Source organism: Molothrus aeneus, chromosome Z (assembly GCF_037042795.1).
Source record: "Molothrus aeneus isolate 106 chromosome Z, BPBGC_Maene_1.0, whole genome shotgun sequence".
In the NCBI taxonomy this organism is placed as follows: Eukaryota; Metazoa; Chordata; class Aves; order Passeriformes; family Icteridae; genus Molothrus; species Molothrus aeneus.
Window position 1 is genome coordinate 66,196,956 of NC_089680.1, and position 16,329 is coordinate 66,213,284.

Sequence of the window (16,329 nt, forward strand, 5' to 3'; positions counted from 1 at the left end):
GAAATAACAGTGGAAATTTTGTGAGATTTTATTGCCTTCTGGCAGATGGCTGTGCAATTCACTGGAAAGCTTTTATTATGCTTCCATGTACTAGCTAGTCTGTGCCTGTCAATTAGACCTGTATTGGACTTGCATTACCAGCTTTAAGTTCTACTAATGACCTGTGTACAGATGAAAAAATGCACATAGGTAAAAAGTTAATAGTAACAGGAATTCTAAAGAAAAATTGGGTTTGCATTTGGTTTTCTTATTGACAAACAAAATTCTGCACTCCAAAATACATGATAGCTCAGTTCTTTAAAAAGAGAAATAAAGGTGTGTTGTTGTTTGTGTTCAGGGAGCAGAAGATAGAACTTTTTTGTGTTGAAGTGGCTCCAATCTGTTGTTTCATTTGATAAATGGAATTTTTTTATGGGCTTCATTTTACCACATGCAGTTCTTAACATCTGCATGAAACTTCAATGTGCCCAGGTGCTGGTGGTGATGTTTGTTCCACTTTCATGAGTCCCATTTGAATGGGGATTAGGATTTATGTTCCTGTCCTGTGACAGTCTGGTGTTTCTTCCATCCAGTTTGTATTTATGTTAGTAAGATGAGCCAAATTTACTCTAATGTTTTGCTCTTGCTTGTACTTTTTTGCTAGTGGAGACTTACCTTTGGGCTTTGCAAATTTGGAACAAATTATTTTATATCTGTTTCTTAGAAATGTGATGAATTTTATAATGCTTGTAACCTCCTGTGTTTTTTTTTTCTCCTTTCGTATCTACTTGCATAGCTGCTGTTCCTTTACAGTGCCTGAATCTTAGCATCACTTAGTCTTTTCTATTTTTGGTCATGGAGAATAGAAGTTTTGTATTTATATTAGGCAGTTCTTTGTTTCTCAAACGTCACTAAGTAACCAGAAGGGAATACTAAATAATGCCTGCTTGAATGTGAACTAAGACTGTCCCTTCGCAAGGTTTTATGAATGTGTCATGAGCAGTGCTTTGTTTTAAATAATGGAGATTTTGAAAATAGTTTTGCTTTCTTCACCCCTACACACTTGTCTTTCTTTCAGTTTTGCTTTATATGTTTTTTCCTATGAGGGCATTGCTAAACTGTTACGGAATGTCTCATTTTCAGTTGGACATTGTGGTGTGAGATTGTGAGTGAATGCTTATCATGGGTCCACACATGGAGATTATACAGTATACCTTACACTTGTAAGTTGCGTGCAAAGCTTGTTCTTTACCATTCTTTAAACCCAATATATTTTTTCCTTACTATAAACCCTCAAAACCCTTCTGTGTCACTTTGCTTCATCTAAATTGTGGTCCAGATTTACAATTTGAAGTTCTGGTCCTGCTAGTCATCCTAACTTCCTGACCTCCTACTTTTCTAGATGTTAGAGTAGTTAGAGCCAGATAGAAATTTATGTGTCTTGAGTGGTTCCTTTCTCTTGCTGCCACTTGTTTTCTTCCACTCTTATGAAATTACCACTACTAACTTGGTCTTTCATATAACAAAGTTGGGCCTTCTGTGCTTTCATTTTCCTTAATAGGTTTCTGTTTTCGTTTTGCCAAGGGCAAGATTCATAAATAAATAAAATTGTCTAATTTTTCAGCTACAGTACACGTGTTAAAAAATTCCAAGAACTTAAAGAAAAATCTTCTCTTACATGTGTAGAGGAAAAATTATTTCTTCACTCAAAATTATGTGTATTAAGTGATAGCATACTACTGCTAGCAGTCTTTTGAGAAATCTGCTCTTTTCTTTTAGTTGAACTGTTTTTTTTAAAAAAATGCTGGCCTCTGGTAATTGAAAATGCAGGGCAATTTACCTAAGTTTGAGTTTTGCAATGTATTTGAAAACGGTGAGATAGTTAAAAGAAGTTTGATATGTTTTTCTTTCACAGAGTCCCCAGAAAAGAAAAAAGTGTATTTCAGTAGGTGAAAATCAGAGGAAGTAGCTGCTGACATAGGAAAACTGTACTAAAGGACATTTCTGAAGGAAAACTTTTAAGGTATGTGGGCTAAGTTATGCTTTGCAGAAGAGCTTTCCTGGAAATTAGGCGCCTGCTTTGCTTTGAATGGACCAGTATTTCAAATCAGCTTTGAAATAATCAGGCAAACTTTTATTACCCCTTCAGATGTTTACTGTTGACAAAAGCTCTGCAGAAGGGTTAGTTTTACTTGTTTATGTTGTATGCATCATATCTATGCATACAAAGATGATCTTATGAATATGAGATTAGTGTAAACAAAGGGTAGATAATGCACTTGTTTTGTGTTTCATGGTCTTGTGCATTCCAGGAATGGATCCTACACTAACAGAAATGTCAGTTGTTTGACTGTCTAATTTTTGTTTAAGGTGTGAATGGAACGCTAAGAATGATTTATTTCATTATTTTAATGGAATATAACTATTGTAAGCCTCACATTGAGAAATTGAGGACTGTCTAACAAATTGATAATCTATTGTAAAAACGCTTTTAGTTTAGAAGCCTTGATTTTAAGGATTTGTCTCCTGAATGCAAATCCTCTTTCTTTTCTGATTTTGAAATATTTTTAATGTTTGTAGAAAGTGTTTGCAGAATAAAAGGCATGCTGTATTCTCTATGATTTGGAGCCTGTGCAGATTTAGGAATAATCTAAATTCATGGTCAGCATCTTAAGAGTAGGAGAATCCAGATCTGTGATGTGCTTTCCTATTCTGAATTTAGCTGGGGGCCAGGTGTGCTTTCTGGGTTTGTAGTTTTTTAGTTGCCTACCTTGTCGCTGGTACTGTGAAACCACAAGTTCCAACTGATGCGTGTAGATCCATCATTATTTTAAGTTTATAAAGTCACAACCTTGGACATAATTGATGGCAATATGTAGCAGAAGACACCAGTTGTTACAAGTGAAAGTGTTGCATTGTATCTGCTCTGTTCTTCCTTGGTCATTTGATTTCAGGCAGTGTCAGACACAGGACCTTTGGTCTGACACAGCATGGCCACTTTCATGTGTCACAGACAGACTGCAATCTTTAAATTAAACGCACATCAGTTATGGAAACTACTTTCTTCAGAGTTGCTGCTGGAATCCAGCAGCATGACTAACTGGAATACTGGTTTTATTTCCTGAGGGGAGTGTTACAATATTGAAGGATTATGTGACTAGCAACTTCCTTGAAGTTTCTCACTGTTTGGCTGAAAAAATTTAACACTGATTTGTTTGGAATCTGACTGCACCACTGTGTTGATGGTTGAGAGAAATTTTAAATTGTCTTTGGTAACTCTGCTTAAATTTAGAACAGTTTAAGATCTGGTTGCTCATTCACGCTATATTATTAAATGTACTTTCAATGTGTACTTCCTGTGAATGATTAGTTCATTGTTTTGAGAGTAACACTGTAAAGAAAGTAAGTCCTACTTTCTTGGAATTGATTGTGAGATGCATTTTACTATTAAGTGTAACAAATATTTTTTGACTAATTTACAGGTACAGTAATTTTTTTAGCCATCTGTATCTATGTCTGTAATAGATAATATAGGATATTATATATCTTCTAAGATATTATATATATATCTTATATTTCAAAATATAAAAAAATAGCTGAAGCTCATTTGTCTTATTTGGTGGTACTGGTATTTTATTGCTTTTACAAGACTTGGCACAATTCTGTTTGAAACTTCACTGGCATGTCAAATTGTGCAAGCTTTGTTCACACATGGAAAAAGAGGTAAACCTCATGGATATCTGCCAGAAGCAGAAGAAATCTCTTCACAGTAAGAGTAAAGCAATTCTTGAAGGTCTTTATTTCTGTATGAATTTAGCATATCATGTTTGTTAGTATCACTTCTCTGTCTAGCTTGTTTTAAAACCTCATGCCATCTCTGGTTTTTCCGTTAAGATAAAATACTCTCCCATGTTTTTTTGAGAATTTTTTTCCCCCAGAATAGCTCTCACACTGTATTTTCATCTTTTGAACATTAGAGAAGAAAGTATGCTTGTGTCTCAAACTCCTCATATCTCATATCAGTTACACATTAAATCTTTTCTGGATTCAGATTTTTCTGGTTTTGCTGATTTTTTTGCCAGTGGTCTCTGATTACAAAATCTGTCTGGGAATCTTTGTCTTTCAGTGTGGGTGTTTTAATGTTGTGTGGTAAAGCCAAAAAATATGGGAATATTAGTATCCCATAATCCAGTAGCTGTGAACATGGGGAAGCACAAGGAGAATCACACCATGAATAGCAGCTCAGCTAGTCTGCTGTTCTTAAATGTCTTCTGGTGCCATGGTTGGAGACACAGGACTGATCTAAATGCATTACTGTGCCTGGGTGATCACTGTTAAGTCCCTTCTGACTGAAATATTCTGCTGTATTGCTCTGTAGGGCAGCTGTCATCTCATCTGTGGTCACTAATGAGGGAGATAGCAAACTTGGAAAAATACCTGCCTGTGTTGGTGCTAGATATTGTATTTTTGAACACTGCTTGAAAATTTGCTTGTGTTTTTTAAGAGTATTTGAAAATCAGATTTGTGTGTTCATGTGTTTGGTAAATCTTACAGTTCTGACATCAAATTAATGTCTGTGTGATCTGTACTGTTTTCTGTTGTTTAAAAATATTAAAAAACATTAAAAAATCAGAAGTGGTTTAAAGCAACAGAATTAGTTTTTAGTTTATCAAAATTTAAGCTTAGTCAAATGGCTTAGGTCTTGAATACTTCTTCACCATTTCTTAGCCTCCAAATAAAGCACTTGAATTTGGCTGGATGTCTTGTTTGAACATTTTCTCAATTTACATGGAAGTCACATGGCAGCTGGCTTACCCATTCGGGAGTCATCAGTTCTCAGTCTTTGTGCTTGTTAGTTTTAGCAAATCAGAATTTTACCACTTTTGCAAAACAATTTTTTGCTGTGCTGCTTCTGTCACAGAGAAAGGAATAATTTAAAAAAAAGACGGGAGTCCAGTATATGTACAATTTTTGCCTATGTATCCAGGCATCTAATAGTGGAATTGGAAAAAAATCTGTTTACTGCTTTGTGTAGAGGAACTTAGCAGGCTGGAGTGAGATATTGTTGGGTCTTTTGTTCTATTGATTTTTGTAATCCTATATCTCCTTTGTAAGTCACTAGAAGCAGACTGAAATATCACATGCTGAAAATATTTCCTCCTTCCCTTGCCATACTGCCTCTCAGTAAAAAACAGAGGTTAGGGTAAAAGCAAGCAAGCCATTAGTTTACTCATAATACAAAGCTGAACTTCACTGTGAGATTCAGTTCCTATCTCTTCTAAATCTGGATGTAAGTAAACAAGGATACTATCTTTTCTCACAGCTATTGTGCTAGGAGAGTTTGGTAATGTGCTAAAATGAAGTAGGAGAAAGATGAAAAGTCATAAAAATGGGTTTAGATGTAAAGGACATTGAAGATTCACTACTGCAGCTTTAGTCATGTTAATAAACAGGTGGGTTTTTTTTTTTTTTTTAAGGTTTAAAAAAAAAAAGGTTTTTTTAAGGTTTTTTTTCTTTGGTCCATGTTGCTAAAATGTTTGTGGTTCTACAAGAGTGTTCCTCAATTTTAACTGTGGAGGTATTTTCATAATGCTACTAATAATGACATAGTTCATAAATACAACCAACATTAACTATTTACTGTTGCTGTGTAGGACTGAATTCCTAGCCATCAAGAAATATTCTGACTAAAATATACAGCTTCAAATTAAAGAGTTTATGAAAGCTTACAGGTTGAAGGTTATTCAGACAGCTTTGAGTTGTCTGTATTGTGTATATACATAGTAATGTGTAGTTCTTCTATTATTTCTAGAGTCTCATAATGATATTCTCAGACTTCTAAAGTCCATACCTCTTCGGTGTATTGTCATAGCTGCCCATCTTCACTGACTCCTTCTTCTGCATGCTGTTCTATCTCAGGTCAGGGCTCCTCCAAGGCTCTCCCTGACTGGCTAACCCACCCCCTTTTATCCCAGTCATCTTCATTAGTTACAGCTGCAGCCCGATTAAGGACATCACAGCTGCAGCCCATCAAGGGCAACCAGGACCTCTGGGGCAAAGCCTCTATACAGATATTCAAATACATTTCTTCTACTATATTTCCCCCTTTTCTTTTACTTGAGTTAACAGTTATACAGATGTTCGATTACAATGCGTACATTTCTCCATGACTCACAGGCCATGTTCAACACACATAGCTCCTTGCTCAAAGGCCATACTCTTTCACAGCTCCCTGACCCAAAGGCTATGTTCCATCGCAGCTCTTAGCCGCCACAGCTCTCAGCTGTCTTATCTTCTGCTAACTATCACATCGGGGTCACCACTTATAGTTCTTCTATTATTACTGGAGTCTCATAATGATATTCTCAGACTTCTAAAGTCCATACCTCTTCAGTGTATTGTCATAGCTGCCCATCTTCACTGACTCCTTCTTCTGCATGCTGTTCTCTCTCAGGTCAGGGCTCCTCCAAGGCTCTCCCTGACTGGCTAACCCGCCCCCTTTTATCCCAGTCATCTTCATTGGTTACAGCTGCAGCCCAATGAAGGACATCGCAGCTGCAGCCCATCAAGGGCAACCGGGACTTCTGGGGCAAAGCCTCTATACACATCTTCAAATACAATACATTTCCTCTACTATAGTAATGTGTCACTGTTCTAGTTGTCTTTATTGAATCTTTGTTTTGTTTTGTAGCATGGTTTGTGTTCTAAGAATAAACACATAGTACATGAGGCTTATTTCAGATGTTGCTTGAGGTTCTGATTTGCAAAATCTTCAGAAATTTTGTGCAGTAACTGAAGCCAGTAACATTTATTTTTTCTGAATACCTAACATGCTAAAATGCTAGGCACTCTGAAAAGTCTGTCTTTAAGCCTTGTACATATTGGTATGAGCTGCCACAGTGTTGACATTAGTTTATGTGCATCAGTTCTTAATGTAAAATAAGAATATTAGTCCTACTTCCCTCACTGGACTTCTAGGAAGATAAATTTGTTAATGTTTGTAGAACACTGCTAATTTAAGTGGTAATGTGTAAAGTCTGTGAAGAAATTGGTATTTCTGTGTTAAAAAGAACCAAGACTTTGCTGTAGTGCAGGAATTAGTGAATAGGCAGTGTACAGGCTGTGGCTGCACTGCAGTACAGAGATAAGGGTTGCAGTTTATATAAGTTTATCTTACCTAGTTGAGGCTGATTAGTATAGGAACAGGTGGTGTGTACACAGAAAAGAGGGTTCAGCCCACATTACAAAACCTTGTGCAAGAGTGTGTAGGAATTACTTCTTTGTGTGGTTTCAGCTCTTCCACAATGTAGCTATGTGTTTATCAGCATCAGATGCAGGTGTTTCAGAGCTAACTCCAGCAATTGGTTCTGCTACAGGGTTTCATAAGGCAGCATATCTTATCTGTTTATCAATCTTATTTTATGTCAGTTTGGTACAATAAGACTGGACTGTCCTAGGGTGTGAACTGAAGAACTCTGACCCAGGGGACCAGTGTATGGTTGGATGGGAAACCTACTTTGGGATATTTTCTGGTTTTTGGGAGGTTAAATCTGCAGGTTTAATGGCCTGTTAACACAGGGCTTAGGAGCAAACTAGCTTCTAAATAGTTACCAACTTCTCACAGACACAGTGCCTGAGAACTGGTGTTTTATGTGGATTTTTCTGTGCTCTTAGGAGAGTAAACGTGAGAAACAAATGTTTCAGGTCACCAGGAGCAGAAAAGTGCAGCTGGCAGCTTGTCTGGAGATCCTGTTAGCTGTGCTTATTTGGTTAAATATGTAGGTTAGTCTTAAGTATTTTTCTTAGATGCTGTTGTGTTTTCTTTCATGCTGTACTTTAAGTTAGGAAGGAACGATTTTGCAGAAATGTAAACTGGATTTCTAAGGCTGAAATATTTTCCAGTCAGAGTTTGTTGTTAAAAACACTGCTCTGAGCCTCCTTTCCGTTTATACTGAGGAAGTTAATGTATGTGGTTAATCTTATGATTAGGTAATTTCAGGGTTCAGGCATCAATAATTGCCCTTTGTCTCATCAGAAGTTTGATAATTGTCTCATCAGTCTTTTTCTCCCTTTCAGATGTGGTGAAGAGCCTCTATTTCCCCTGTCTGGTATATAGTGCCTTAAAAAAATGGGGTTTGGAGGTGACCTGAAGTATTCTCATGATGCTTTATTAAAACTACAAGACTGGGAGCTACGACTGCTGGAAACAGTGAAGAAATTTATGGTAATGAGAGTAAAAAGTGATAAAGAATATGCATCCACTTTACAGAATCTTTGTAACCAAGTAGATAAAGAGAGCGCTTGTCAATTGGATTATATCAGCAATGTGTCCAAGGTAAGTCTGAAGTTTGAATTTGGAATATCCTTGGGTTTTGGGTTTACTTTTGTGTTTTTGGTTTGAGTTGGATTCCTATCCATTCAGTTTCTTGAGAGTTAATGTTGGCAAAGTATTTAAAATAGATTATTTTAGTTTCTCAGTGACATATGCATAAGTTGAGCTCTAGTCTTGCTTTGAAAAAATTAACTGAATGAGAATCAATCCTGATTCTTGAAACTCAGTATTTTACATAAATGGGTTGAGCCTGCTTCTTTGTTTAGTGCTTTGAAAATCAAGTATGCTATAGTAAGCTTTTCTTTTAAGATAGGAACTATTGTTTATGCTATATAGAATTTGTGACAGAAATAGAAAAATGCCAGGAAACCAAGGCAAAGCCTAGCATTCCAGCTGTTTCTCACATGGCAGTACGTGTTGTAAGAACAAAATTAATTCAGGATGTTTCTCATAATTGTGAGGTTATTTTGTATTCTGTTTAAAAGAACTGTGTTGACTTTTTTAAAACGTAAGGCTGTTCTCCAAATTACTGGTTTTTAGATTTAGAGCAACTCCAAGTAAATGTAATAATTAAGCAAACTTCCCTTATCACCTGTTTGAAAGTTTTACTCCAGATCTGGATTCTCTACTGACAAGAGAAGACTATTCTGTTTTGATGGCTTATTTGGTTCTTGGCCCTTGTTCTGTAGCAGAGGTTACACAGTCTGTTCAGTCTGGCATGAATCCTCATTTTCTCTCTGCAGGAAACACCCTTTGTGGGTCAGGTTAAGTTTCAGACAAAGCAGTTTTTATGTCCTGGGCTTATTGGATGGCTTCTTGGACAGTGGCTGTGGTGTAGCATTAGGAACAGGAGTGCTCCTTGTGTGGCAGGATGGATGTATACAGGCTTAAAGTGCCTGTGACTTGGAGGCTGTGCTGCTATAGCTGGGCTGCTTCAGCACTGTTATTTAAACTGCAGTGTTTATGTATAACACGTTCTGTTGTTGCTTCCCTCCCTCACAATAATTCTTGCCTTGTAAATTGAAATACTGCCCTTTTTTTCATTGGCACAGAGTATTTAGCGTTATAAAGTTTAAACGACCATTAACCATCACATAGGTATCTCAGTGTAGGACAGATCCTGTTAATGGCATGAGCACTTCTTGTGAGCAGATAAATCAAAAAAAATCTGGAGATCTGACTTAAGCCATCTTCTTTTTGCCTTGAAAAGAGGTGTGCATGTCACATTTTGAAATCTTGTTTTGAATGAAGGCGCTCAAGTTATCCTTCAGCATCATTTTCATTCCCTTTTTTATTCTCTTAAGGAGGTGTAATTTTTCACTGTTGCATCTCTGATTTGTATGTTTTCTCTGTTTTCCACATTTTAACAGCAAAAATATTCATGTGGACTGGCAGATCTTTTGTATGGGCTTGCCTTATAATTTCACTGACACCTTGGATTTTGCAGTTGTGTAGTGACACATTATTTACTGGTTTTGGCAGTTAAAAGCCTGAATTATTGATTATTTAATAATCTCATTCTAATTTATTTTAATCTTTTGTGATACTTTTTTCTCTCTTCCTGACATTTTACAGAACCAAAGAATGATGGAAATATGGGAAATGAGTCCAGTTTCTTACATCTTTTGAGATATAAAGTACCTGTTTTTCATATTATGGTATTATTTGGCATTTTGTGGCATTAAAACGCAATAGCAAGCTGTTTAATTTTTAATGGGTTTTGTTTTGTTGGTTTTGTTGTTGTGGTTGTTTGTTTTGTTTTGATTTGATCTCTTAAGTGTACAGTAAGAGTGAGCACTTAGAGAGAAATGGTGTTAATGGTGTCTGGGAAAATCTGTCTTCTGGTTTTTTTCATGTGGAGACAACAAACTTGCTGGAAGGCATGGTAACAGCAACTGGTAATGCTAGAAAAGGGGTGTTTTTAACACCTTCCAGACTGCTCTTTTGTGTGTTTATATGTCTGAAAAATAGTGTTAAAACAAACAATAATGTTTTTTACTGCATTTGTTGAACTGTGGTCATTTTTTTGTGTAAGGAAATGCTCTTTACTTTTTCTGCTGTTCCCACCCAGCTTTTTTGTCCCATATAAATCTCTGTTATTGAAGCATTTTCATGTCACCTTCTCCTAATTTAAAATAATAAAATACAATAATACAAAGCCCAGAAACCCTGCTTTACTGATATTTCCCTATTGAAACATCACTTTCCCCTTTTCCTGATGGAAAGAGTGATGTGAAGAACAGGGAAATACATGATTTATTTTTTTTTTAATAGAAAGGGAAGTAATTGCTATGTTTCTGGCTTATTTAAACTCATTTGGTGACTTACAAACTAAGCATTTCCTTAGAATACCTGTACTGTTGAAAAATGATTTTGGTGTGATTTTTCAGGATTCAAACAGTAGTTGTTTCATCAGTAACAAATCAGCCTTATGGAAAATGGATGATTCTAACTACATTTTCACCTCGGAGAGCACTTTTATGAACTCTTCTGTAACCAGAAAGGCTCACTCTTTTCACAAGTGTTCAGTGCTGTTTTATCCTATGCAGCTTTGCAGTATGGCTTCTGAAATGGTCTCCAGCAACAGCAGGAAAGCTTTAGGCCTTGACATTTTATAACACCACACTTTAAGCAGTCCAGATATCTCTGTGCCAATCTGTGGGATATTTACAAGCTGGAAGAAATGTTAAAGATAGTCCAGTATATAGGGGAGTCAATCGTCTTAGGTTCTGTTCTGTATAATCCAGTTCCTGTTGCAGCATTGTCATGTAGAGATGGAAATACTAGGTATATATGTTTGTATACAGGATATAAAGAAACCCTAAAACTAAGAAACAAATTATTTTCTAAAGTTTTTATCTCAGATTAAGAGCCAAGATAAATGCCAATAGAACTCATATGCTAGGTGTCTTCAAAACCTTGTAACTCTGTGGCATGTAGCCACTCTGAAATCTTAGCTGTAGCACAGCATTCATTGTCAGGGAGTTATCTTTAAGGAATCCAGTGTGTGACAGCAATCTTGAGGGTAACCAAGGTTTTATTTGAACTGAAGTTTAATTTCACATTTGTGTCTCTGATATCTGTAGATGTGTATCTGTATTCAAAGCCACTCACAGCACATTAAGCAGTCCTGAAAACTGACAGAATGTCCGAGGCAGCTATTAAAGCAAGGGTACAGAAGGATGCTGGGTTACAGTGACAGATGGGTGTTGTGTCTGTGCTTTGATACTGGTGGACTGACTGATGCTGCTCTGTGAAGCAGCTGATGTAATGGTGTCCTCTTAAACCACCAACCCTCAAATGCATATTGCTGTCAGGTATTCAGACAAAGGTGGAAGTCAGCTTGGGCAGAGCAACTGTAGGGGGAAACTGGAAGACAAAGGATGTTGGAACATGGTTCTCAGGGATGTTGGGGGTATATTTAAAAAAAATAAGGCTGCAGTGCTTTCTTTGGTGTAGAGAAATACTATGACAATGCTGAAAGGTGAATATTAAATACTGTATTTTTCTCTCTGGTGCTTTTTTATGATTTTATGAGTGAGATTGAAGCATGATTTTGCTGTTGCAGGAGGATCTCGAATGCATTTGGGTAAGCTTAAAATTAATTGCTCTACTGAATTTTTTTAAACAGTGATACATCTTTTCCCACAGTTCTTATTAACTGTGTGGTTATTGTGAGCTGAAATAAATAAGTGCTTTTCTGTTCTGACTTTTTTATAGTCTTGGTTGCTTGTGGTACAGCAAACAGAACAGCTGAGCAAAATAATGAAGACACATGCAGAGGATCTTAATTCTGGGCCCTTGCATAGGCTTACAATGATGATCAAAGATAAGCAGCAAGTTAAGAAGAGTTTTGTAGGTGTTCATCAACAAATTGAAGCGGAGATGTACAAGGTATTTTATTCATTTGTGCTTGATAAGTTGATTATAATTCTCTATATTTAAAAATATTAAATTAAGAGTGGGTTTTTTGGGTTTTGTTCATGCTGTGGTAAAAGAGTAGTGGGTGATATGTAGAATGCTTAGCTTAAATTTTAATCATTTTCTACACAGATTGCCTTATCAGCTAGCAGGAAAGACAAAGATGGAAAGGTTTCTTCCCTATGAATTTCCATGGACAGATGGAACTGGAAATGTAATTCTAGTAGAGGATAATGAATTCTTGTGTGACACTTCTCTATTCCATCTCTTTTCCTGTTCTAATTCCACTTTAGACATTCATGGGACCAGGGCACTGTAAACTGTTCTTAATGAGTGCTCTTGGCAGTCCATACTCTTTTGGGAGGGGACAGGGTTCTAGTCCCTGTTCTAAAATATAAAGCAGGTGTAAACTAAACATTGAGACTTCCGGTAAAACTCTTCAGAGTGTTTTCCATGACATGTCTGTTATTGTGCTTGTGTTCAAAGTGCTGTATCTTGTCAGTAAAGCTGACAGAAATCACAGTTTCAGATGCTCTGGGGGAAGTTTAGCTACAGATGTCAAAAATCAGAGCCATAGTCTGAAAGGTCTACTGAGAGAAGGAAAAGCACTGTTTCTTCTTTCTTCCAGCAGAGAATTTGGGATTTGAAGTAGTGTAATTAAAATGTAACATCTGAGTAAAGCAGTAACACTGTCATGGATTGATGAGTAAAAGATTCTTGGGCCAGTTCTGAGAAGAATTTGGAGCTATTCTGTATTTAAACTAAGACTATTTAAAGTTAAATACATTGGCTCTAATAAGATTGCTTCCATAATATGCTAGAATCTTGGCATCTTCCTCAGGAAGGGACTATGGGGATGTCTTTTTTGATGCATGGTCAGTAGGCTGTGATTATCTGATAAAACTTCAAGCCAAATAACCGCTTACTGCTACTTATGAATTGGTGCACCTCAAAAAGTCAGAGGAAGAAGAGGAAAAACTGGTAGCATGTGTTAGAAATAATAGAATTATTTAGTTATAAAGAACTGCAGAAAGAGAAAAAGAAAGATAAGAAAGAAAGGCAGAATGGAGTAAGAGTGCTGTAAGCTCAGGTATACTTTGAAAAGAGACTATGCAATGTTTTGTTTTCTGTTAATAGGCTAAACTCTAATAGAGCCTCTTATAAAATTGTTTTTTAAAATAAGACTTTTCCAAAAAACCATAATGCATACTGAGCACTTGCCAAATGACTATTACAAACCATATTAACTTTATTTTATTGTGCGTTGCATAGCCATGAAAGTATTTTGCATCCTGCTGATTAAGCTTGCATTGTTGTTTGGTTAAAGGTTTTTTGGGGTTGTTTTCTTTTTTTCCCCTTCCTGAATTTGCAAAGAAGTATTTGAATAGTGTTCTCCTATTGTTAGCTGACACTGTTCAAGGTTTTATGTACCTGGAGCACTTTAAGAATGATTCCCTGAAATTCAAAAGACTTCTGATGTTCTGTGGTATTATTTCTGATTATGTTATGCACAGAGGTAAAATGGCAATTATATATCAATACAGTACGCAAAGTTTGTGACATCAGTGTCTGTACAGCTCCTATTTTTAGGATAAGATGGCATAAAAATGTGTTTAGTTGAAATGGATGTATGTCATCCTTTCTTATTCTACACACCTCTACAATGACGAATCTTATGGGACAGATTCTTGAGAATAGTAAATAACATGGCTTTTGCACAAATGTAATGGACTTGTATCTTGTAGATTTATTCCAGTTTCCATTAAGATGTTGAATAATTTTCTTTCTTCATGAAATTTGAAGGGAAAAAAGTAGAGTACTGTGCTAATTAAGTGGGTAAGACCTTTTGAAATAAAAATGGAGCTTAAAGTAATCCTTGACTGTCTTAATTCCTTAAGTGTTCTTTGGGAACATGCTCTTGGTGTTGGTTTTATCTGTTGGAAAAACACAATCTAGATTAAGAATCATAATGTAGTTATTATAAAGGTTTCCTAATGCTAGTGCCCTGTTTTATTTTTCAGTTTTCTGTAAGAGAAGCCGTTCTTATTATTTAGGTCTTAATTACTTCCTAATTGCATCTTTTTCTCCATTTGTGATGATGTCTTTAAATACAAATTGTCATAAAGTTATTTCTCCTATATTGCCTCTATTGGTACATAACAGCAGATGTGTATAATTAACAGATTGTAGAAATATGAGATGAGTATATGTGATTGATGTGGAGAAAAGGTTCTGCCTTCAAATTAAATATTGTACAGTTGGCCCAAAAATAGAAGCTGTTGACAGCACTTTGTTGGATCTTTAAGGAATTTCATTAAGTTTTCAGATGTTGATGAAAGTAGTGTTATCTGGGCCTTGCATCATGAAAAAAAGGGAAAATTGTGAACTTCAGCCTTCTTCCTGCCAGCTGCAAGAGGAACAATTTTTCAGTAGAATGAACTTATTTTCTACACATTCACTGAGAGGAGCACTTCCATTAAAAGTAGTAAATAATTTCTCTTCCATGAATCTCCAATTGATGTCTGTTATTCTGTTGGATTTTTTTTTTGTTAGAATTTTTTGTTTTTCTTACAATATATGGTAGGTGATTTGGTATTGTGATGGCTGGTTTTGTTTGCAAGTTCATTATTTGGGATTGTTTCTGAACAGTGCACTAGTTTTGTCACACACTAAATGAATGCTGGCGGTAGAAGAGAAAACTTTAATTTTGTGATCAAAAATGTTGTGTTCAGTGCTCAGTTTCATGGTAGATGTTTCTTATTTGGTTAGTTGCTTCTGTAGTTGGGTTTTTGTTTGGGTTTTTTGGTTATTGGGTTTGGTTTTCCTTTTAAGGGTTTAAATTTTACCATTGATAGATTATTTAATGCCAAGTTACTGTTCCTTAGTCAATTGTAGGAAGTATAATGTCTAAAAATTTTGCTTTTTATTAGGTACAAAAGAAATTCCTTCCTATGCATAGGACATTCTAAGCCAGTATGATTTGTTAAGCATCTTTTTGACTTTTTTTTCCTTGTAATTGGAATAGAATATTGTTGATGATTAGCTGGATTTTCTAAATATTTTTAATTACATTGATGTGAATGGGGATTTGTGTCTTAGGCCTCTTACTTAATTCCATGCATTTATTGATTTTGATTTCGCACCATGTAATGTACACCATGTAATTTGCACCATGTAATATCCTTTTAAGATTTTCTCAGTCCAGTGGAAAGTGTAACATCCTTATTTTGGATAATAAATTATGTTAATTCTGTTTTACTAATGCTATTTTTTAATGTGTTGTGAATAAGTATTTTTAATGCTTTTAATATTTCCCTTTTTTAAAGGTCACAAAGACAGAACTAGAGAAACTTAAATCTAGCTACAGGCAACTAATAAAAGAAGTAAATTCTGCCAAAGAAAAGTATAAAGAAGCTGTGGCTAAAGGTATGGTTTACTTCATTTTGTATATGTATTAGTGCTTTTTTCAAATCTGCTAACACTATGACAATGAAATAAGGTAATTTTTTTTATTTTGAGCTGCTTGATTACAATATAAAAGATAATTTAGTATCTTAAGTAAGCCAGGCTGATTGTTGTCATGTATGTTTGGTTTAACCTCTTTAAAATTAATAAAATATAAATGGTGATTCTTTTAAGTTCTTGTAGCGTTCCTTCAGTGGATGTTTTTGAAATCTGAAATTGCTCAGATGGACTCTGATCTCACCTGCATTCTAGCTGCAGCCTACTTGCCTGTGAATTATTATTGTTGCTACAGTGGCATCAGCATCAGTTCTTGTCAGTGTAACACATCAAACCTTTGTCAACTTCATCTAAAAGAGGAAAATAAGTCATTTTGCACACAGGGTGTGATGTGCTCAATCTGCATGGATTTTGATGCCTGTTGAATTGTGCTTGAATGATGAGATAAAAGAGAGCCTTTCTTCTCTTATGTATTGAAATATTGTGCTAATAGTAGTTCTTATGTGTCTTTCTTAGATTTTCTTTTCTTCCTTTAGTGAAAATTGACTGGCGGTATGTAAGTGCAATTCCAAGATCCATCTTAAGGTTTTGTATGAGTGTCTAAATGAGAGTTAATCTTTTTGGTTCTGTTGTAG

The 16,329-nt window shown here is 35.7% G+C and overlaps 1 protein-coding gene across 1 annotated transcript in view; it reads left to right on the forward strand.

Moving 5' to 3' along the window:
* FER (FER tyrosine kinase) overlaps nt 1–16,329 on the forward strand; it is a 167,145-nt gene that overhangs the window by 10,502 nt on the left and 140,314 nt on the right. Inside the window, exons 2-5 of the mRNA XM_066568772.1 lie at nt 1,895–2,002; nt 8,056–8,314; nt 12,032–12,205; nt 15,559–15,658. Of these exons, the coding sequence (XP_066424869.1) occupies nt 8,108–8,314; nt 12,032–12,205; nt 15,559–15,658 (481 nt within the window). The 5' untranslated portion in view covers nt 1,895–2,002; nt 8,056–8,107. The remainder of the gene's footprint in view (nt 1–1,894; nt 2,003–8,055; nt 8,315–12,031; nt 12,206–15,558; nt 15,659–16,329) is intronic.